At 42.1% G+C, this 23751-nt stretch overlaps 1 protein-coding gene across 3 annotated transcripts in view; it reads left to right on the plus strand.

Annotated features, from left to right (window-relative positions):
- Positions 1-14844, plus strand: part of il1rapl2 (interleukin 1 receptor accessory protein-like 2) — a 1249784-nt gene extending 1234940 nt beyond the window's left edge. For all 3 annotated transcript variants that reach the window (XM_073057804.1, XM_073057805.1, XM_073057806.1), the window contains exon 11: positions 698-14844. In XM_073057804.1, coding sequence (XP_072913905.1) covers positions 698-1413 — 716 coding nt within the window. In that variant the 3' untranslated portion in view covers positions 1414-14844. The remainder of the gene's footprint in view (positions 1-697) is intronic.
- The last annotated feature ends 8907 nt before the right edge of the window (positions 14845-23751 follow it).

The following is a 23751-nucleotide window of genomic DNA, read 5'->3' on the forward strand; positions in this document are numbered from 1 at the left end:
ACCTATCAGATGTGAAAGGCCCGGATAGAGTGGATGTTGAAAGAATGTTTCAATTAGATGGAGGGTCTAGGACCAGAGTGCAAGCCTGAGAATAAAGGGACATCTCTTTAAATCTGAGACAAAGAATTTCTTCAGTCAGAATTTGTGGAATTCATTGCTGCAGAGGGCTATGGAGAGCAGGTCATTGGGTGTATTTAAGGCAGAGGCTGATAGTTTCTTGATTGGTAAGGAGTTCGTGGAAGTAAAGTGAGGTTACAATTATCAGCCATGATAGAATAGTGGAGCAAAATTGATAGGCTAAATGGCCTAATTCTGCTCCTATATTGTATAGTCTTATATTCTTGCCTGCATAGCAGTTTGAAACATCTCCAAATAAAAGTTGAGAGGTTTTGGTAATTCCTAGCCCTTTTCCCTTACATGAGAATTCTACACTTGTGTTGGGGATGGCTGTTGAGAGGAGTCCATGGAGTGACACATGTCAGGAAGGGTACCGGTAAGTAGTCGTGGTTTGTATTCTGTAAAGCGTATTAGCTAATCCTGTCTACATTAAACTGTAATGCCCTTGACCTCAGGATCAGTCTTTGTGATATCATTGAGGAACCAGATTTACATTGAATAACACAATGATCAGTGGGATATTTTTGTTGTTAATTTTCTTTTCATATTCTCAACAGTTAACCTACATCTTCTCTTGTAGGAACTGCAGCTTACATTGAAGATTTGGCAAGAGGTGTTGATCAGAGTCGAAGGCTAATTATCGTGCTGACTCCAGACTATGTCATCAGACGTGGATGGAGCATATTCCAGCTGGAAAACAGACTGCATAACATGCTTGTGACTGGAGAAATCAAAGTTATTTTGATTGAATGCCCTAATGTGAAAGGGATAATGAACTACCATGAAATCGAAGCCTTAAAAGACAATATAAAACTTTTATCTGTTATCAAGTGGTGTGGACCTGATTGCAACAAACTGAATTCCAAGTTTTGGAAGAAAGTCCGGTACGAGATGCCCATCAGGAAGAAGGAGCCAGTTACACGTGGCCAGGTCCTGGATTCTGGTGAACAGGGTATTTTTGGAGAACTGCAAGCTGTCTCAACTGTTTCCATGGCAGCAAACTCGGCCACGCTTGGACCTCCCCCGGTGGAGCTACCACCAAGCTTTCACAAAGCAGATCATATGCAAATGAGGCATTACTGTCGAACTTACGAGTACGACTTCTCGCCCGCACCAGTGCCCATTACCTCGATTAGCAATCAACACACCTACGGCAATATTCCAATGACCCTCATTAATGGACAGGTTCCGCAGATCATTATCACCAGAGATCCTTCCCTTCGGGACACCCCCATGAGCAACGAATGCCTGCCAATGTCCTCACGAGAGATCGGTATCACCAGCGATATCTGGTAAGGGTTGGGCTGAAAGACCCAGTTCCCTTGTCTCTCCACATTTCAAGGCTCACAGGAAAAGAAACCTAACATTAAACTCATGAGCCGTGAACACTTCAGCAGCCATGCAATATCCTAGAATAATGTTATCTTTTAGACATTGTATGTGTGAGCTTGTATATTTTAGTTTGAATTCTAAGAAGACTTGTCAGCCTGTGCTATAGATTGGCTTTAACCCTTTCCTGAACGAAGTTGCTAAATCTGAAACAGTTGATGATAGCAGATGTTGTTTGGAGTGGGTCACTATGTCTTCACGGTCAGTAGGAAGCAATTATTGGAACTCTTTTCCCCTCCCCCCCTAAAAAGATGGGGTATTGATTGAAACTTTTGATACTCTAATGAACTTATTTTGTTAGTCTAGGTCACTTAAGAGTTACAGAAGGAACCAAAGGATGTTGAGGGAGCCAACCCATGATTTAATCAAATGTGGGGACATGTTCTAGGGCCCAAATGGCTTCTTTCTATGTATGCTCCTTTTGTATGTTCTTAGCCTCTTCGCCTACATATACTTGACATCCATTGTTAGAAGTGAGGACATTAGAAATTCATATTTTTGCTTCCATTTGTTCTCCACAACTATGTGCTTCACACAATGTAAATTCTGGGAGTGAAAGGTTTAACGTATGAGGAGCGTTTCATGGCTCTGGGCCTTTACTCACTGGATTTTAGAAGAATGGGGGCGTGGGATCTCATTGAAACCTATCAAATATTTAAAGGCCTAGATAGTGTGGACATGAAGAGAATGTTTCCTATAGTGGGAGACAATAGGACCAGAAGGCACTGTCTCCGAATACAAGGACATCTCTTTAGAACAGAGATTTCTTTAGCTAGAAGGTAGTGAATCTGTGGAATTCATTACTACAGATGGCTGTGAAGGCCAAGTCATTGGGTATATTTAAAGCAGAGCTTGATAGCTTCTTGATAAGTTAGGGCATCAGGAGAAGGCAGGAGAATGGGGTTAAGAGGGAAATAAATCAGCCATGATGGTATGGCAGAGCAGAATCAATGGGCCGAGTGGCCTACTTCTGCTCTTATGTCTTAAAGACATTGACTCCAGCAAGATACAACAATATCACAGGAAGTAATGGGGAGCCTGAAGCAGCCATGAACACTAACCAGATTTTTAAAAAAATGCACACAGCTAAATCTTGCAAGATGAAAGCAGACAGAAAGATTAAATACAGTACACAGGACACAGCTGTGCATGGTACTGTCAGAATTTTACTGAGGAGAGCTCCAGTACTTTGCACAATGACCTGAAATGTTCTATCACTGTTTATGTTCCTTTGTCCCCTCGGGATTAATTTCCTTCACCGCAATGAGTTTCGAATGTACATCAAGTCTCAACATTAATACAGTCTGCTGTCTTACTCAACACTGCTGCAGCCCAGTATTTATTGATTGATTATTATCAATTAAGAGTGAAACTGATTTGCTTTAATACAATTGGCAACATACATAATGTCATTTCACCCTCAGTCCTCTTTTCTGCCCACATCCCCCCTCGTTTCTTGGAAGTAGGATATGAGACATTGCACAGGAAATTCAACAAGTTTGCGGAATATAATGACGGTGTCTCAGCCATACCCTCAAAGAAAGCTGAGTGCTCCGTTCCCAATGGACACATATATAAAGAACTACATCTACAGTATATTCACCAGATCCACCCATTTTTACACAAATCATATTGAATAAATAATGCCTCCTCTGTTACTTTCAATGCAGAGTTCCTTTCAAGTTTGCAATAGATGCAATTCAGTTTATTGAGTTATGGTGTTGTATCCCACACGTGATACAAATCTCCCACAGCAAGGGAATAACCATTGTTAGGTAAATTGTCTCCCACGTTATGCCGGATTTCTCTAATCCAGGTCGTCTGTCCTATTGGAGAAATTATTTTAAATATTATAAGTTCCGGCCAAACAGAGTCATGCAAGTCAGATGAGGAATTAGCTGCACCTTGAGCAGCTTTTGCTGGTCAGACACTCCCTTATCACAATCTTTTCGGTTATCACGGATGATCTGGCTCAGCGGTGAAGACAATGACTGCTGCTTGTGTTAAGAAGCAGATCATCGTCCTTTTTAAACCACATTTGCAAAGAAGATTGCTCAGTGATACAAATGTTTTTCTTTAAGCATGTCAGTAGTGTAGTGGTTGGTGCAGTGCTATTGCAGCCCAGCGACCCAGGTTCAGTTCCACACTGTCTATAAGGAGTTTGTACATTCTCCCCTTAAGTTTCTTCCGGGCGTTCCAATTTCTCCCTGCATTTCATATACATACAGGTTAGTAGGTTGCGTATGGGTAATTGGGCAGGGTCAACGGTCCCTCTAGTTTGTAATGACCAGTGTGTGCAAAAATCTTGTGCTGTGCAGTTTTTTGCCCAGTGACAACAACATGTGCACACTAAATAATTTCTTCAGTAAAAACAATATAAATAAGCCAGTTCTAAAATCTGCTGTCAAACCATGGCAAGCTCCATGTTGTCAACACAGTTCACATCAGAAACTAGAAAAGAAAATGTGATTGTGCATGATCGTGAAATATACTCAACATGCCAATGAGGTAGAGGGTGATAACATGTTGTGTGCAGGTTAAATTCCTTTGTGCACTAGTAGCAAAAGATATGTGTGCACATGCATACCTTGGAGGGAACATTGGGCAGGGTGGACTTATTGAGTAGAAGGTCCTGGTGGACTGTATCTCTATATAAATAAATATTAAGCTGTCATGTTCAGAGATGATATTTCTTCATTGAGCAGTAGATAAGTTTAACTTTAGTTCTACGTGGGGAAGCACAGACAGTGGAGTCACTGCTTCACAGTGCCAGCAATCTGGGTTCAATCCTGGTCTTGGGTGCTGATGGCATGGTTTTTCTCTGAGTGCCCTGCACTCCTCCCACACCCCAGAGATGAACAGGTTGGCAAGCGACTTGGCCACTGCAGGTTGTCCGCAGTGTGCAGGTAAGTGACAGAAGCTGGTGGTGTGGGGATAGGGGGAAGGGTGGATTGTGAGAAATATGAGGAGAATAAAGCAGCATTAGCATAAATGGCTGGTTGATGGCTAGGATTGTTTTCCGTGATGTATCCCTCCATGGCTACATGAACCAAAAGTGGTTATTGATATTATTAATTCCAAATCCCGATTCCCATTCCATCATGTTGGTTCATGGCCTCTTCACTGCCATGATGAGGCCACTCCCAGGATGGAGGAGCAGCACCTCATATTCTGTCTGGGTATTGTCCGACCTGATGGCGTGAGCCTAGACTTCTCTAACTTCCAGTGATTTTTCCCTCTTTCCACTTCTCCCCCTTCCATCTTATTCCATTCCCCACTCTGGCTCCCTTCTTAACTCTTCTCTTCTCCTTGCCTGCCTATCACCTCCCTCTGATGCTCCTCCTCCAGCCCTTGGACCACTGTCCTCTCTTATCATATTCCTTATCTTCAGCCCTTTACCTCTTCCACCTATCACCTATCAGCTTCTCCCTTCACCCATCACCTTCTAGCTTGTACTCCTTCCCCTCCCCCCTTCTAATTCTGGATTTTTCCCTTGTCCTTTCCAGTCCTGATGAAGGATCTCAGTCAGAAACATTGACTGTTTATTCCTCTCCATAGGTGCTGCCTGACCTGCTGAGTCCCTCCACCATTTTGTGTGTGTTTATCTAGATTTCCAGCACCTGCAGAATCTCCTGCGTTTATAACCACTTTCAGTTGTTTTTCTTAGATTCCCTTTCAGCTAGTTGAACAACAGCTCCCTGGAGTCTGCAGGGCGTGGATTGGACAAGGATTGAAAGGCTTGTATCTTTGCGACAGGCCAAACCACCCGGGGCAAGGAGCAGAGCTGTCTGCTGGCTGTGCATCCCCACCAGGACCTTATTTCTTTTCCGGATGTAGAGCAGCAAAGGATGGGCATCTTAATGGGCAGAGCAGAGAGTTCATCTGGGGTAGTATACCACAAGCCCTGTCCCACCAGAGCATCCTGACTCAGAATCAGCTTTATTATCACTGACATACTGTATGTCATGAAATTTGTTTTAAAGCAGCAGTACAGTGCAAGACATAAAAATTACTATTACCGGTAGTTGCAATAAATAAATAAACAAAAAAGAAGAGTAGTGAGGCAGTATTAATGGGTTTGTGCACCATTCAGAAATCTGATTGGAGAAGGTAGGAAGCTGTTCTTAAAACATTAAGTATGTGTCTTCAGGCTCCTGTACCTCCTCCCTGATGGTAATAACAAGAGAGCATGTCCTGGAAGGTGAGGGTCCTTAAGGGTCTGCAGGTCAATTTGGTCCTCTGCATTTCAGTCTGGAAATTTAGCCATCCTTGAAGTTGAGTAGTTGCCCCTACAGAATCAAAGCAGGTAAACATGACCTGACCCAACTTTAGGGCTTTCTAAGTACTCGACAGCTGCTGAACATACAATATAGAACATTACAGTGTAGTACAGTCCCTTTTGATCTTTTTGATCTCTAAGATAAATCTGGCCCATCCTTCCTAACATATCCCTTCATTTTACTATCATCCATCTGCCTATCTAACAGTTTCTTAAATGTTCTTAATGTATCTGCCTTTGTCACCATCCCTGGCAGCACATTCCACACACACACCACACTCTTTGTAATAAACAACTTGCGTCTGATATCTCCCCTATACTTTCCTCCAATCATCTTGTGCTCTTTTATAATAGCCATTTCTGCCCTCTGGAAAAATCTCTGGCTGTCCACTTGATCTATGCCCCCTACCATCTTGTACACCTTCATCCAGTCACCTCTCATCCTCCTTCGCTCCATCCTGAGGCAGAAAAATGCTTACGATTTTGGAAATGCGACAGTCAGTGTGAGCCCACTGAGCTACCGCAAACAGCAATATGACAGAGAGGTAATTTGATTTAGTACATGGATTGAAGTTGTATATTGACCAGGGAAAAGTTCTCTGCTCTTCTTTGAAAACATGCCAGGAAAGGTTTATATCATGGGACGCAGCAATAACCCTGGATCAGCATCGTGCCTGAAAGCTGACAAAGCACTGCCGCCTCAGCACCGCGCTGGTGAGAATATATTGTTGGCAACTATGCACTTGAGTGTCTAATCCTAGATTTAAAAAAACAAGTAAAAATTAGTCTGTAATTGGCACTTGCATTGATGCTATACTGAAGGAAAGAGACTCAACTCACTGATGAATGATGCAGAATACCACATCTCTCCACTATGTACCATGTCTCTTCACCATAATGTCTCTACAATATATACGACGGATTTACAGTATATAAAGTACACTGCTCTCCACTATATACCACAGTCTACTTTATACAATTGACTGCATTACACCATAGCTCTGCTCCTTACCAACACTCTATATCATACCACAACTGTGTGCCACGATTGGGCTTGCACAGCAAAGCTTGAGGACAGTGAACATGAACCTCAAAAGGTAAAATCTGGAGAAACTTGCAATCTTCTGTAGGAATTCTGCAAGTTGAACAGCATCCATGGGGGGGGGAGGGGGAAGAGGGAGAAAGACGGAAAACATTTTGGGCTGAAACCCTACATCAGGACACAGCAGTTTTTTCTGTTGCTCCAGATTCAGCATCCACCGTCTCTCATGTCTCTGAGGTAGAGTATGGATTGGCCTCTTGATAGTCAATAATAGATCAGCACTTCTTCCCTTCCCCCAATGGACTTCATTGGCACTACTAGCTCCCCATGGTACTTAATGAGAGCAGGAGAGATGAGTTCAGATTTTGAGTGTATGTTCAGTGAAGAAACAATGTGCAAGTGACTGTCATTTACATCTGGCAAAAGTGTGATTAGAAGCTTTATATTGGTTCTGCACCAGGGGATGTGCATAAATCATTTTTATTGAAACTTTTTCCTGTTTAAAATTAAATAAATGCTACACTTACCTCCATAAAATCGATCAAACTGGAAGAATTCCTTGGACTCTCTCATATATTTTTAAACAATTGTGCACAGAAATGTAAAATTATGTTACCCTTGCAACTCAAGATCTTAAAGAAGTTTTATTTTTAATTTAGCCAAAACTGCACAGATTTGTCAATGTAATTGTGTCAAATTTCAACACAGAAAAGGCAAGCTATTTCAAACTGTAATTTTTTTCTGTCCTTTTGTTTTAAATTTTCAAAGGAGGTTTATTCAGTGATCACAGTATCACATCAGTACAAAACTACAGAATTCCACGATTCACCCTATTTAGTCAATTGTTCCAAATTATAACCCAGTCATCGCTATCCACAATGTACTTAAGCCACATCCCAGAAAGGCCCGTATGTACCCATGGACACTGTGTGTTCCTTCTCCAAGGACGTATGGGCATGGATGTAACCCCAGAAGAGGGCAGCCAATGAGGTCAGCAGAATCATCTATGTCATATCATATTTAGCAAACAAACTCATGTTCATTGTAAGTGCCACTGAAAACAAAAGTAGATTCCTATAATATAATTTTGGGGTGTAGTGCAGTGAAGGTCTGGCTGGGGGAGTGTGCTGAATTGTGCAGTAACCATAGGAATGGTTCCTAACCAGTTGTTCTGTGTTGGCAAATACTTTCTCTAATCCAGTTTATCAAAAGATCTATGACTATTCACAGTGCCATAGAAACCTGTCCATTGGAGGCAGTAACTCAGATCATTCAGGTTTGCTGGCCATTTAGACTACTCCTTCCTTCCCATCTCTTTTTCTGTCATCTTATAGCTACAGGTCAATGAAGAGTTCCAGATGACTACCATACATTCAGTTCTCCCTGCCATTATATTCTCCCTGCCTTCCCATAAACTCCATCCAGATTGTAATACTCACCTACACACAAGGTACAATTAATTACCAAATTAATTCACTTAAAAATCCATCAATTCCCCTCTATCCATTCAAGCAATTCACTTAATGTTCCCCAGGTAAACTCGATAGCTTTGACGACTTGTTTACAGTTTCAGACATCAATGCTATACTCTTGAAGAAAAGCACAGAATTCTTCAGCTTGTATTTCTTCAACAATATCAAAGTTCAAAGTAAATTTGTTATCAAAGTATGTCACCATATACTACCCTACGACTCATTTCCTTGCAGGCATTTTCAAGAAATTAAAGAAATAAAATAGAATTTATGAAAAACTATACATAACAAAGACTGACAACCTATGTGCAAAAGGAGAAATACCAAGCAAAAAAACAAAACAAAATAATGCTGAAATGTAGAGTCCTTGAAAGTGAGTCTATAGGTTGTTGATTCAGTTCCGTACTGAGGTGAGTGAATTTATCCGCACCGGCTCTGTAGTGCAAATAATTTGGCCTTTATCATGGTGCCATTTAAGAAGGTGCACTTTGATAGACACTTTTCCTGTGGTATATTGATCTGTGCGCCTCTAATGTACTAAAGATATCTACGGATTGCAAAATGTGCCGGGAAAACATAAATCTTTCAAAGGGATCTGAATCTTTCAAAGAATAATGGGGGGGGGGGTGGAATTTCACTGAAGCCTATCAAATGTCAAAAGGTCTAGATAGAGTGGATGTGGAGAGAATGTTTCCTGTAATGGGTGAGTCTAGGACCAGAAGGTACAACCTCAGAATTGAGGGGTGTCCATTTACATGTATAACGGAGGTGAGGAGGAATTTCTTTAGACAGAAGGTGATTAATTTGTGGAAATTGTTGCACAGGTGGCTGTGGAGGCCAGGCCATTGAGCGTATTTAAAGTTAAGGATGATAGATTCTTGGTAAGTCAGTGCATGGAAGGTTACGGAGAGAAGGCAGGAGAATGGAGTTGGGAGGGAAATGGATCAGCCATGATCAAATGGTGAAGTCTCGATGGGCCAAATAGTCTAATTCTGTTCTTATATCTTGTGATTTTATATCTTATAGATGAAAGGTTAAAGATGATTAAGTTGGCACATGCACATTGAAACATTGAGTGAAATATGTTGTTTGTTTCATATTTAATCAGTGAGGATTGAGCTGGACAGCCCACAAGTGTTGCCGTGCTTTGGGCACCAACAAAGCATGCCAATAACCACTAACCCTAACCATAAGTGTGGAAGGAAACTGAAACACGCGAAGAAGCTCACACAGTCACAGGGAGAACATACAAAGTCCTATGGGGCGCGGTGGGAATTCAATGCTACTCAGTAATCACTGCCGCTGCAAAGCAATGCGCTAACCACTACGCTAACGTGCCACCCACAAACTTTTTCATAGTTCCCAGCAGCAGGATGATGGATCTTGGAAGCCATATGTCCTCAACTTGCAAGATGAACTAGTAACAAACACTCAAGGGTGGGGAACATGGAAGATCTCTTAGAGGGTAAATTCCAGCTGAGATCCAAGACCCACAGATATCTAGTCTTTTCATGTTTTAGTTTATAAATCCATTAAATCACTTCAGGAGAAAAATTTAAGTAAACTTAACCAACTTCTTTGAGTGGGTCATGCATGACAGTGATGTTCATTACGAAGTAACCACTGTGAAATGCAAGAATCAACTGTTAATTAACAAAACTATTTGTTATAGGACCCTTTGGTATTATTTGATACTCTTGCGGGGGGGGGGGGGGTGTAGACAGCACTAGTAAGCCCATTATTGTCCACCCTGATTGCCCTCAAGGAGATGGAGGAGAACTATCTTCCTGAACTTCTCAGACCTGCTTGAGTGGTAGTAAATCTCACCACAGTTAAAAAAGTATCTTAATGAGCTATTGAATTGCTAAAGCATAGAAAGCTACAGCCCAAGTAAAGAAAAGTGGAACAAACCTGGATAGATACTTGATCAGTCAACGTGGATGTGGTGGGACAGTCTTTCTCTACTGTTTGATTCTGATCTTCCAATAAAGATACAGACCTGATGTCATGAGATGAGAATCTCCAGGAATTCAACCCAGTAAGAGTAAAGAATCGGAATCAGGTTTATTATCACCGAGAAATGGTAAATGCAGTGACAATAATTTTAGGTACACCTGTGCACCTGATCATTAATGCAGATATTTACTCAGCCAATCATGTGACAGCAACTCAGCACATAGAAGCATGCAGACCTGGTCAAGAGGTTCAGTTGTTCCTCAGACTAAACATCAGAATGGGGAAGAAATGTGATCTAAGTGACTTTGACCATGGGATGGTTATTGGTGCCAACAAGGGTGGTTTGAGTATCTCAGAAACTGTTGATCTCCTGCAATTTTCATACACAACAGTCTCTAGAGTTTACAGAGAATGGTGCAAAAAGCAAAACCATCCAGTGAGTGGCAGTCCTTTGGGTAAAAATGCCTTGTTAATGACAGAAGTCAGAGGAGAATGGCCAGACTGGTTCAAGCTGACAGAAAGGCGACAGTAACTCAAATAACCACATGTTAAAACAGTAGTGAGCAGAATAGCAACTCTGAAAACACAACATGTCAAACTTTGAAGTGAATAGATTGCAGTGACAGAAGACCATGAACATTGTACAGGAGGTACCTAATAAAGTGACCACTGAGTGCATGCCTTGTAATTTGCAGTATAGAGCAATGCATTCAAAAATTGCTATGAGTTACAATAAGAATATAAAAATAAATATGTAGGGAAAAAGCAAAGAAAAGTGAGGTAGTATTCATATGTTTATGGTATGTTCAAATTCTGAAAGAGGAGGGGAGGAAGCTGTTCCTAAGTTGTTGTGTGTGCATCTTCAGGCTCCTGTACTTCCTTCCTGATGGTGGCAATGAGCAGAGGGGTAGTATATTCCCAAGGTAGGATGATGCTTGACTTTGAGATGGACCTGCAGGTGATGATGCTCCTGTGTATCCAAACTCTTTACTGGAGAGATGTGTTCAGAGTAACCTAAGAGAATAACCGGACATTGAGAATGGCATGATCAGTGTCAGTGGCAGAGATTAACGTTCAGAGATGTGGAGAAAGTAGCGTTCAAGTAGTGGATTGATCTCGGTTAATGTTGAACTTCTTGACCGTTTCTGGAGCTGATCTTATCCAGGCAGTGGGAAGCATTCCATCACACTCATTTACCAGTTGTGTCAACTGGCAAGTGGGAAAGCTTAGTGGAGTGTTCTAAGACCTGAGGATCTCAGTTATAAGGAAAGTTTATTCCCTGGAGCACAGGAGAATGAGGAGAGATTTGTTAGAGGCATGCAAAATTATAAGGAGTTTGGAAAGGGTTAATGCAAGTGGTTTTTTTTCACTGAGGTTGGATGAGAATAGAACTAGAGGTCATAGGTTAAGGGTGAAGTATGAAACATTTAAGAGGAACTACTTCACTCAGAGGGTGGTGAGAGTGTGGTCAGAGCTGCCACCGGACGTGGCGGATGTGGATTTGATTACGTATTTAGAAGTTTGGATAATTACAGTGATGAACAGCAGGGGTATGGAGGGCTATGGTCCATGTGACTCCTGGGACTAGGCAGAATTACAGTTTGACATGGAATAGCTGGGCCAGTTTCTGTGTTGTAGTCTTCTATGACTATATGAGGGAGGGGTTTCTTCCTTGCCTTCCCCCATTTTCTAAATTCATATAGACAGAAAATTGAGTGTGGTGAGGGTGAGGATTAATGCCCCACCCAGGGGCACCCTGGTCCACTCTTTCATGCCACGGGTGACATATTGGTTCTGATTACCATTGTCTGTCTGTCTGTCCTGTTTGAATAGGATCCCAAGGCACTGACAACAACTTAGAGGAGGGAATCTGCTTCTGAAATAAATAGAAGCTAAATTGAATGTGGCAGAATCACTTCCCCTCCCTGTCCAAGTTGGTGATAACACAGACAAATGATTTCCGAGGACTTTTAAAATAATTTATCGTTGTTTATAAAATATGTCTATACTTACCACAATGTAATGCACTCCTGCATGTGAATATTTTGGCATTAACTACATTGATAAAGCAGGGTGTCTGTTACAAATAATATTCATTTTTATTTATTTATTGAGATACAGCATAGAATAGGCCTCTCCAGTCCTTCGAGCTGTGCCACTCTGCAATCCCCAACTTAATCCTAGCCTAATCACGGGCAATTTTCACTGACCTATTAACCTAACAACTGGTACATCTTTCGACAATGGGAGGAAACCAGAGCACCCAGAGGAAACCCATGTGGTCATGGGGAGAAGGTACAAACTCCTTACAGGTAGCAGCAGGAATTGAACCCGAGTTGCCTGTACTGTAAAGCGTTGTGCTAACCGCTATGTTACTTTTTCATCCAACAAGACAATATACCATGGGATAGAGGGAGGGTGTAGCATAGTATAGAGTGATTGGGGTTCACATTCTGCTGCTATGTGTAAGGTGTTTGTATATTCTCATCATGACCTCGAGCATTTCCTCCCAGTGCTCTGGTTTCCTCCCACATTCCAAAGATGTACGGATTCGGGTGAATATCCTATGTTGGCACAGGGAGCATGTGATAGTTGTGGGCTGCCTCCAGTATATGGTTGTAGATGCAAAACAATACATTTCACTTTATGTTTCAATGTACATGTGACAAACAAATCTTTCAACATCCCAATCCAGCAAGTAAGTTTTTCAAATATATATTTGTCCATTCCATTGAGGAGCTTCTGACCAAATGAATGGTGACCAACAAACAGCATGAATTTAGCCTTGGGAAGGGTACAGACAGGATTTTAACTCCAGGGACAAGTGAGGTGGAGAGGTAGATTAGCTGGGGTTATTCCTTGGAGTATTGAGGGTGTGGGGAGGTGTTCAAGATTCTCAAAGGGGTTGCTTCTACTGGTGGGTAAAAGCCAGAGGATGGAATCAGGATTTCAGTATCAGATTTATTATCACGGACATATATCGTGAAATTTGTTGTTTTTGCAGCAACAGTACAGTGTAATACATAAAAAGTACTATAATTTACAATAGTAAATACATTAAAATTAAATTAAATATGTAGTACAAGAAGAGAGCAAAAATAGTGAGTAAGTGTTCATGGATTTATTGTCGGTTCAGATATATCAGGATAATACAAAAAAGAATTAGAGGGAACATAAGGAGAGTTTTTTTTTTGAACAAAGTATGCTATTAAGGTCTGAAGGAAAGAGATTCAGAAATAACTTTACAAAACAGAAATTAGATATATACTTGAATGTATTGATAGGACAGGCCCAATAGCTTCTTTGTGTATGATTTTACAATTGTGCAGGAGAAAACATGAAATTTATTGACTTAAGGGCTGCTCAATTATTTCTGAGCAAGCATGTCAACTTAAAGAGTCATTTCACCTGCTTATATGACTACTCTCAATATCAAAGCATGAACCACATGTGACACTTATACCAGGGTAATACGTCCATTCAATAGTCAGGCACTGCTTGTTTGATACAACCGAATGCTCTCTCCCTGCCGTCAGGTAAGATCTGCTGTCCCCTGTTACTAACCAGAGTTATTCAACTGACCGTTAATTTCCCAGACCCGATGTAAATAACAAAAATCCTTGAAATGAAGATGTATTTACACTGTCCATTTTTTCAGGCGGCAGTACTCATTTCAAAAACACTGAAGCTCGGGGCTGCAAAGACGTAGAGTAGCTAGATTATCTCAGCAATTGCACTTTCCTGCCATATCCGCAAGTATGAAGGTCAGCTCAACAGGTGGACTAGCTTTAAGATTCTTCCCTAACTTCCCAGTCCTCTAAAAGGCCATCAGAGGCTGACTAGCATTCGGAAAGCTGCTGCAATGAAAGTGTTTCCACAGAAGCGTTCGTTAGATTTTATGAGCACAGAACATCCAGTATCCCACACTTATCACAGCACAACCCTCTTGAGAAAAATAAATTTTTTGGATTCCTTGTAAAGTACCAGTTAGCTGTTGGAAAAAAAATTTTACTACTTGTACATAAATATTTTTGTATTTAAAGGGGGCGGTTTTGCCACCTTTGGTATACAAGTTATTTCAGGAAGCGAATCACTGAGTTAGTTATTTGCCAATTTTGTATAGTATTTCACGATGCTGTCTTCTCACTTACAACATTGTGTTAATATATCCTCAATGCAAATTGTTATGTAACACAAAACAATAAAAAAAACTGCATGAAAATGAAATGGGACTTTTTTATGTTGAGAAAGAAATTTGCAAAGCATTAATTGATGGCCTGGCAAAGTGTGGTAAGGTGCTTTATAATCCTCTGATTGCAACTTCAAGTGCTATGGTTCCCGAGTTTCAAATCTGCCAGATAACGCTTGAGATTTGCATCTACAATCCTGTCCAGGTCACTGTGTGATCAGTCTGCGATAGTGAATGTTCCTTTTAGCTCTCCTCTTTAACAAAATCTCTATTTTACTTTTAACTTATGCCACCTTTGCTACCAACAACCTTGTACTGTATTTATAATGAGAAAACTCAATATTTGTTGATGCGGAGCAATTATTTATCAAACACAATAAAATACAAGACTGAGAAAGAATCTGTGGTATTTATTGCAACATCATTAAGTCCTTTTTTCATCCACGTGCCTGCTAGTTCTTAAAATCATGGACAACAACGTAAGTAGATGATAACCACGAGATTCTGCAGATGCTGGAAATCCAAAGCAAGATCCCAAAAACACTGCAGGAGCTCAGGTCAGGCAGCATCTATGGAAGGGAACAAGCAATTGACATTTTAGGCAGGGGTCCTTCATCAGTACTGGAAAAGAAAGAGGAAGAAGCCAGAATAAGAAGATGGGGGGATGGAAAGGTGTACAAGCTGCTGGAGATAGGTTTGAGTAGGGGAGGGGAGGTTGAAGTAAAAAGCTTGGAGGTGATAGGTGGAAGAGGTAAAGGTCTGAAGAAGAAGGAATCTGATTGGATAGGCAATGGACCAATTGAGAAAGGGAATGAGGAGGGGCACCAGATGAAAGTGATGGGCAGTTGAGGAGAAGAGAAGGGATAAAAAGGAGTCAAAATGGGGAATGGAAAATGAGAGGGGGAAAACACCAGAAATTAGAGAAATTGCCATCAGGTTCCTGCCATCAGGTTGGAGGCCACCCACATTGAATATTGTCTTCCTTTGCATTGTAATATTTCCCTGAAAGTGTCAAGGGTCCTTTTTAAATGTGATTCCTTCAGATAAGTATAAATGTAAGTTGATAAATTGGTTTATTATTGTCACATAATAGAATTGATCTGCCTCGCAAATCTAATCTGTCTTTGACTTCAATTATTGAATTGATCCTGAAAATAAATGGCAAGTGTCTTGAGGAAAAGTTAAAGAGCTCGATCAAATCCATTTGTTATCCCAATCCAAAAGTTTTTTATTGTCACAACAGAGATGAATTTGTACCTTCTCACATTCAGAAACTTACGAGGGGAGATCTCATTGAAACCTATCGAATATTGAAAGGTCTAGATAGAATGGACATGATGAGGATGTTTCCTATAGTGGTGCAGTCTAGGACCAGAGGGCATGGTCACAGAATAGAAGGATGTCTTTTTAGAACCAATCTGATGAAGAATTTCTTCAGTGTATGATGAATCTGTGGAATTTATTGTCATAGATGGCTGTGGAGGCCAAGTCATTAGATATATTTAAGGTGAAGGTTGATTGACTCTTGATTAGTAAAGGCATCAAAGGTTACGGAGAGAAAGCAGGAGAATGGGTCAGAGAGGGAAAATAAATCAGTCATGATGAAAAGGTGGAGCAGGCTCAATGGGCCAAATGGCCTAATTCTGCTCCTATGTCTTATGGCCTTATCATCAAGTACCTGCTTACCACCTTGGAGTTTTCCTAAATCCTACTTGCCAAGACATTCTCATGTGCTGCTCTAGCCCCTTCTTATGTTCCTTCCTAGCTACCTTGTAAGTCTCAAGAACCCTCTCAGTTCTTTGTTTTCTAAATCTCATATACGTTTCCTTCTTCCTCTGGACTTAATGCTCCACCTCTCTTCTCAACCCTACCATGCCTTTTCTACCTCAACAGCCAAATCTACCCAGAACTCAATACAAATGCTTCCGAAACAATCTCCACACTTCCATTATAACATTTCCCTGAGAACATCTGTTTTAAATTTATGCTCCGAATTAGCCATCCACAATTAAATACTTTCTCATACCATCTGCTCGTATCCTTATCCTGCACGCATTCATCCTATATATACCCCTCATAATTTTGTACACCACTGTTAAAGCTCTCCCCTCATTCTCCTGTATTGCAAGGAAATAACCTGTTCAACCATTCTCTCTAACTCAGGTCCTCTCATCCCGGCAAAGTCTTTGAAAGATCATTTGAAAGAAGCGCAGTTCAAATTTCAAAGTAAAATTATTATCAGACAATGCATATCATATATAGTCTTGAAATTCATCTTCTCACAGGCATCCACAAGAAAGTAAGGAAATTCAGTAGAATCCATGAAAAACCATATGTAACAAAGACCAACAAACATCCAAAATACAAAGGAGGAAAAATCAAACAAATAATTTTTTAAAAGTAAATAAATAATACTGAGGATATGAGCTGTGTGTCTAAGAAAGTGACCTCACCAGCTGTGGAGCTCTGCAATTGCTCAGTTGGAAGATCTCCAGCATTTCACATTAAGGATGTTCTTCTAATACCTGACATATATCTAGCATGGGAGTCTCTTAAATGAAGTTTCTTCAATTCTGAAACAAATATCTGCTGTGATAGGAAAATCTCCTCTATCTCTCCACAAGTTTTGTTGCTGTGTTGAGTAGCGCAGGGGAATGGATCAATAATGCTTTAAAATATTCACTGAAAATTGGCACAACTCTGAAACTCTTGGGGTGAGATCTAAAAATCTAAGTGGATAGTTTTTGAGTGAAAGATTGAATTACTCCAGTCAATTCTGGTAGAATGTAATTAATCAAAATCAATGAAGTACCATCAGTATGACTTTTTGCATATGGTTATAAAATTCCACATATGGTTCAGAATCAGTATCTTTCCACGGACTGTGGTCTCCCAGTACTGAACTACAGATCACCGTGCTCCAGAATGCTACAGATCTCATCACATCAGAAGATCTCTCCACCACAGCCCAGACTCTAACTGATATTACCCTTGCCTTGCACCACCCACTTCTCCCACTTTTATCATTTCCACAAATGTGAATAACATTCTGTACTTTTGTTTTCTTCGGAGCAAGAAGGCTGCGAGTGAACTGCTGATTTTTTTTGGAGCGAAGGGAGTTTTTTACAACTCGGGTTAAAGAGAGGCGAGACTGCGCAGGCGCATGACGTCAGCCAGTAGAGCGCGAAAGGTTTAAAAAGAAGGCAGCCATATCCAGTGGGCAGCGGAGTGAGAGGCAGCAGAGTTGTAGGGCTTTGGCTCAACGGGCTTAGGCAGTAACAGGACGAGGCGAGGTAAGAAGTATGTGTGTGAGGCCAGTTTTCTGTGTTCAGTGTCAGATGTAGGGTGTCCTGGAGTCTCCCAGCCTCCCGGTCAGCCATATCTGCACCAGGTGTGTCGAGCTGCAGCTCCTGAGGGACTAAGTTAGGGAACCGGAGATGCAGCTCGATGACCTTCGCCTGGTCAGGGAGAGTGAGGAGGTGATAGACAGGAACTATAGGCAGGTGATCACACCGGGGCCATGGGAGACAGACAAATGGGTCACAGTCAGGAGGGGGAAGGGCAAGAGTCAGGTACTAGACAGCACTGCTGTGCCTATACCCCTTGACAATAAGTACTCCTGTTTGATTACTGTTGGGGGGAAGCGACAGTGGCTGTGCCTCTGGCACGGTGTCTGGCCCCTGTGGCTCAGCTGGGTAGGGAAGGAAGAGGAAAGAAGTAGTGATAGGGGACTCTATAGTTAGGGGGTAAGACAGGCGATTCTGTGGACGCAGGAAAGAAACTTGGATGGTAGTTTGCCTCCCAGGTGCCAGGGTCCAGGATGTTTCAGATCACGTCCAATATCCTGGTGGGGAGGTTTGCCAAGGCTACTGGGGAGAGTTTAAACTAGAATTGTTGTGAGGGGGGGGGGGGGGGGTTGGAAACCGTACTGAAGAGACTGAGGAAGAGGATGTTAGCTCACAAATAGAGAAAGCTTGTAGACAGTGTGAGAGGGAGGATAGTCAGGTGATAGAGAAGGGACCCACTCAGACCGAAGACTTGAGATGTGTCTATTTTAATGCAAGGAGTGTTGTGAACAAAGCGGATGAGCTTAGAGCTCATATTGGTATTGGGAAATTAACTTGGTCAGGTGTCAGATCTCTCATGGGTGAGCGTTTTGGAGATACTGATCATAATTCTATCTCCTTTACAATAGCATTGGAGAGAGATGGTTACAGACAAGTTAGAAAAGTGTTTAATTGGAATAAGGGGAATTTTGAGGCTATCAGGCAGGAAATTGGAGGCTTAAATTGGAAACAGATGTTCTCAGGAAAAAGTACGGAAGAGATGTGGCAAATATTCAGGGGATATTTGTGTAGAGGTCTGTATAGGTACATTCCAATGAGACAACAAAGTCATGGTAGGGTACAGGAATCGTAGTACAGTACAGGCTGTAATAAATCTACTCAAGAAGAAAAGAAAAGCTTACAAAAGGTTCAGAGAGCTAAGTAATGTTAGAAATCTAGAAGATTATAAGGCTACTGGAAAGGAGCTTAAGAAGGAATTTAGGAGAGCCAGAAAGGGCCATGAGAAGGCCTTGGCGGACAGCATTAAGGAAAACCCCAAGGCATTCTACAAGTGTGTGAAGAGCAAAAGGATAAGACGTGAAAGAGTAGGACCTATCAAATGTGACAGTGGGAAAGTGTGTATGGAACCAGAGGTAATAGCAGAGGTACTTAATGAATACTTCACTTCAGTATTCACTATGGAAAAGGATCTTAGTGATTGTAGGGATTACGCAGCAGACTGAAAAGCTTGAGTATGTAGATATTTTAAAAAGTGGATGTGCTGGAACTTTTGGAAAGCATCAAGTTGGATAAGTCACCGGGACCAGACGAAATGTAAATCGTGTAATGTGAGAGGCGAGGGAGGAGATTGCTGAGCCTCTGGCGATGATCTTTGCATCATCAGTGGGGACAGAAGAGGTTCCCAAGGATTGGAGGGTTGTGGATGTTGTTCCTTTATTCAAGAAAGGGAATAGATATAGCCCATGAAATTATAGACCAGTGAGTCTTACTTCAGTGGTTGGTAAGTTGATGGAGAAGATCCTGAGAGGCAGGATTTATGAACATTTGGAGAGGTATAATATGATTAGGAGTAGTCAGCATGGCATTGTAAAGGGCAGGTCGTGCCTTATGAGCCTGATTGAATTTTTTGAGGATGTGACTAAACACATTGATGAAGGAAGAGTAGTAGATGTAGTGTATATGGATTTCATCAAGGCATTTGATAAGTATCCCATGCAAGGCTTATTGAGAAAGTAAGGAGGCACGGGATCCAAGGGGACCTTGCTTTGTGGATCCAGAACTGGCTTGCCCACAGAACACAAAGAGTGGCTGTAGATGGGTCATATTCTGTTTCATATGCCTCAGAGGTCTGTTCTGGGACCCCTACTCTTCATGATTTTTATAACTTACCTGGATGAGGAAGTGGAGGGATGGGTTAATAAGTTTGCTGATGACACAAAGGTTGGAGGTGTTGTGGATAGTGTGGAGGGCTGTCAGAGGTTACAGCAGGACGTTGATAGGATGCAAAACTGGGCCGAGAAGTGGCAGATGGAGTTCAACCAAGAGAAGTGTGAAGTGGTTCATTTTGTTAGGTCAAATATGATGGCAGAATATAGTATTAATGGTAAGACTCTTGGCAGTGTGGAGGATCAGAGGGATCTTGGGGTCCAAGTCCATAGGATGCTCAAAGCAGCTGCGCAGATTGACTCTGTGGATAACAAGGCGTATGGTGTATTGGCCTTCATCAATCGTGGAATTGAATTTAGGAGCTGAGAGGTAATGTTGCAGCTATATAGGACCCTGGTCAGTCCCCACTTGGAGTACTGTGCTCAGTTCTGGTCACATCACTACAGGAACGATGTGGAAGCCATCGAAAGGGTGCAGAGGAGATTTACAAGGATGTTGCCTGGATTGGGGAGCATGCCTTATGAGAATAGGTTGAGTGAACTTGGCCTTTTCTCCTTGGAGCGAAGGAGGATGAGAGGTCACCTGATAGAGGTGTACAAGATGATGAGAGGCATTGATTGTGTGGATAGTCAGAGGCTTTTTTCCAGGGCTGTAATGGTTGCCACAAGAGGACACAGGTTTAATGTGTTGGGGAGTAGGTACAGAGGAGATGTCAGGGGGTAATTTTTTTACTCAGAGAGTGGTACGTGCATGGAATGGGCTGCCGGCAACGGTGGTGGAGGCAGATACGATAGGGTCTTTTAAGAGGTTTTTAGATAAGTACATGGAGCTTAGTAAAATAGAGGGCTATAGGTAAGCCTAGTAATTTCTAAGGTAGGGACATGTTCGTCACAACTTTGTGGGCCGAAGGGCCTGTATTGTGCTGTAGGTTTTTTATGTTTCAATGAAATACAGAACTCTGGGTAAACTCATAATCAGAATCAGGTTTATTATCACTGGCCCAAGATCTATGTTGTCCTGTGGTAGCAGTACAGTGCAATACATTATAAATTCCTATAAATTATGATAAGAAATACATAAAAAATAAGTAGTGCAAAGAGAGAGCAAAATACTGAGGTAGTATCCATGAGTTTATGGACTTTTCAGTAATCTGATGGCAGAGGAGAAGAAACTGTTCCTAAAACATTGAGTGTGTGTCTTTAGGCTACTCTATCTCCTTCTTGATGGTAGCAGTGAGTAGAGGGCATGTACTGGTGGTAAGGGTCCTGAATGAAGCATGCCACCTACATAAGGCACTGCCTTTTGAAGCTGTCCTTGATGGTGGGGTTTACAGCCATGCTGTTGTCTTTAAATCAACAAGGTCAATAAAGAAAGGGAGAAATCATAGGTTCTACAGTAATACATTATAATTTAGTGTGAACTTGTTTAGCATTCTGGAAGGTAATACGGCCAATTCCTAATCACTCATGGCAATAAGTACTTATGGATCAGTTTTCTTTCTGTCTGTTGCTCTGAGATTGAAAACTGCAGTTTCACTTCCACCCTCTTCTCACATTATTCATCTGTTGCCTGGATCTCTTTCCGACAGGGAGAGAAACTCCAACACAGATATCTTAACTGTCTGGGGAACTAAGAGAAAGCGAACTCACTGTAAAAGCTGGCTGCTGAGCATTGGTCGTGGATGGATCTGAAAGGAAGCACAATCAGGATCCAAAGGCATTGGCTTTCTAGGATTCCCCAGTTTGGCCAGGATTTGGGGGAGGCGTCAACAGAGTCCTTTCCTCTCACACATTCACCACCTCTGCTAATTATTGCTTCTACGCTTTCATACTTCTGTACATTAAGGAGAACCCTTGGCTCTGCAGTTGGGGAATCCATGGCATAGTCTGTTCCCTCTTTACTAAGTCTCAGTGTCAAGGAAATCATGGAATCCTTAAGTGGAATTCACATCCAATTCCTGGTGGATAGGTTCAATTGTCTGGCAGTTAACACGAGATTATCTGTGTATAACTCTGGGAAAAAAACAGTCCCAAACCTCTGCATAACAATCCAAAAATTTCGATTTCAGTGTGTTGTGTTGAGGGAAGGGAATGGTTTGGAGTGGAATGGCAGTTCAAAACAGAAAGATGACCTATCTCAATGGGATGTTACATCAGTGAATTGGAGAGTGTTACAGGCAAAAAGAAAGCCATCAGCCCAGGAACATCACCACTCCCTGTAAACCAATCTGTTCAGTTCTCATGCTCTGGTCTATTTCAGAGACCTGCAAGTTATTTCCCCTATTTAGTGTGTACTTAGTTCACTTTTGAAAGTCCTGAATGATTCTGTTTCCGTCAGTTACACATGTAGTAACTTTCAAATCACTGTTACTTTCTAAATCCTACTTACAACATAAATCATGGAGTGTACGGCACCGGAACAGCCCCTTCAGTCCATGGTGTTATGCTGAACTAATTCAACCCCGAACACAAACAAGAGAAATGGTACAGTTGATGTTTCGGGCCAAGCCCTTCAGCAGGACTGGAGAAAAAATGTTGAGGTGTCAGAGTTAATAGGTGGGGGGATGGGAGAGAGAGATACAAGGTGATAGGTGAAACCAGGAGTTTGGGGGTGGGGGGTGAAGTAAACAGCTAGGAAGTTGGCTGGTGGAAAAGATACAGGGCTGGAGAAGGGGGAAGCTAATTGTAGAGGTCAGAAAGAAAAAGGGGAGGAGCTCCAGAGGGAGGCAATGGGCAGGCAAGGCAAGGTGAGAAGGGGAAAAGGGAACAGGGAATGGTGGAGGAGAGAGGGGGGGGGCCATTACTGGAAGTTCCAGAAATCAATGTTTATATTATCAGGTTGGAGGCTACACAGACGGAATATAAGGTGTTGCTCTTCCATCTTGAGTGTGGCTTCATCGCAAAAATAGGGAAGGCCATGGACATGTCGGAATGGGAATGGGAAGTGGAATTAACGTGTATGGCTGCTGGGAAATGCCACTTTTTCTGCTGGACAGAGCAAAGATGTTGAGTGAAGCAGTCTCCCAATCTACATCAGGTCTCACCGATATACAGGAGGCCACACCAGGAGCAGTGGACAAAGTATATGACCCCAACAGACTCATAGATGAAGTGTCACTTCACCTGGAAAGACTGTTTGGAGCCCTGATTGGTGGTGAGGGAGGAGGTGTAGGGTCAGGTGTAGCATTTGTTCTACTTATAAGGATAAGTAACAGGAGGAGATCAGTGGGGAGGACAAATGGACAAGGGAGTCACATAGGGAGTGATCCTGGTGGAAAGCAGAATGTAGGGGGAAGGAAAGATGTGCTTGGTGGTGGGATCCCATTGGAGATGGTGGAAATGACCCTTCAATTATGTGCTGGACGTGGAGGTTGGTGGGGTGGTAGGTGAGGACAAGAGAAATCCTATCCCTGGTAGGGTGGCAGGTGGATGGGTTGAGATCAGATATGTGAGAAATGGAAGAGATGCAGTTGAGGGCTCGGTTGATGGTGGAAGCAGAGAAGCCCCTTTCTTTGAAGAAGGAGGAATTGTCCTTTGTTCTTGAATGAAAAGTCTCATCCTGAGAGTAGATGCAGCAGTGATGGAGGGATTGAGAGAAGGGGATAGATTCTGACAAGTAACAGGGTGGGAAGAGGTATAGTCCAGGTAGCTGTGAGAGTCCATGGGTTTATCATAGTCGTCAGTAGATAAGCTGGCTCCAGAGATAGAGACAGAGAGATCGAGAAAGGGGAGGGAGGTGTCAGAAATGGACCAGGTAAGTTTGAGAGCAGGGTGGAAGTTGGAGGCAAAGTTGATGAAGTCGATAAGCTCAGCATGGGTGCAGGAAGCAGCACCAATGCAGTGATTGATGTAGCA

Source organism: Hemitrygon akajei, chromosome 10 (genome assembly GCF_048418815.1).
Source record: "Hemitrygon akajei chromosome 10, sHemAka1.3, whole genome shotgun sequence".
Classification (NCBI taxonomy): Eukaryota; Metazoa; Chordata; class Chondrichthyes; order Myliobatiformes; family Dasyatidae; genus Hemitrygon; species Hemitrygon akajei.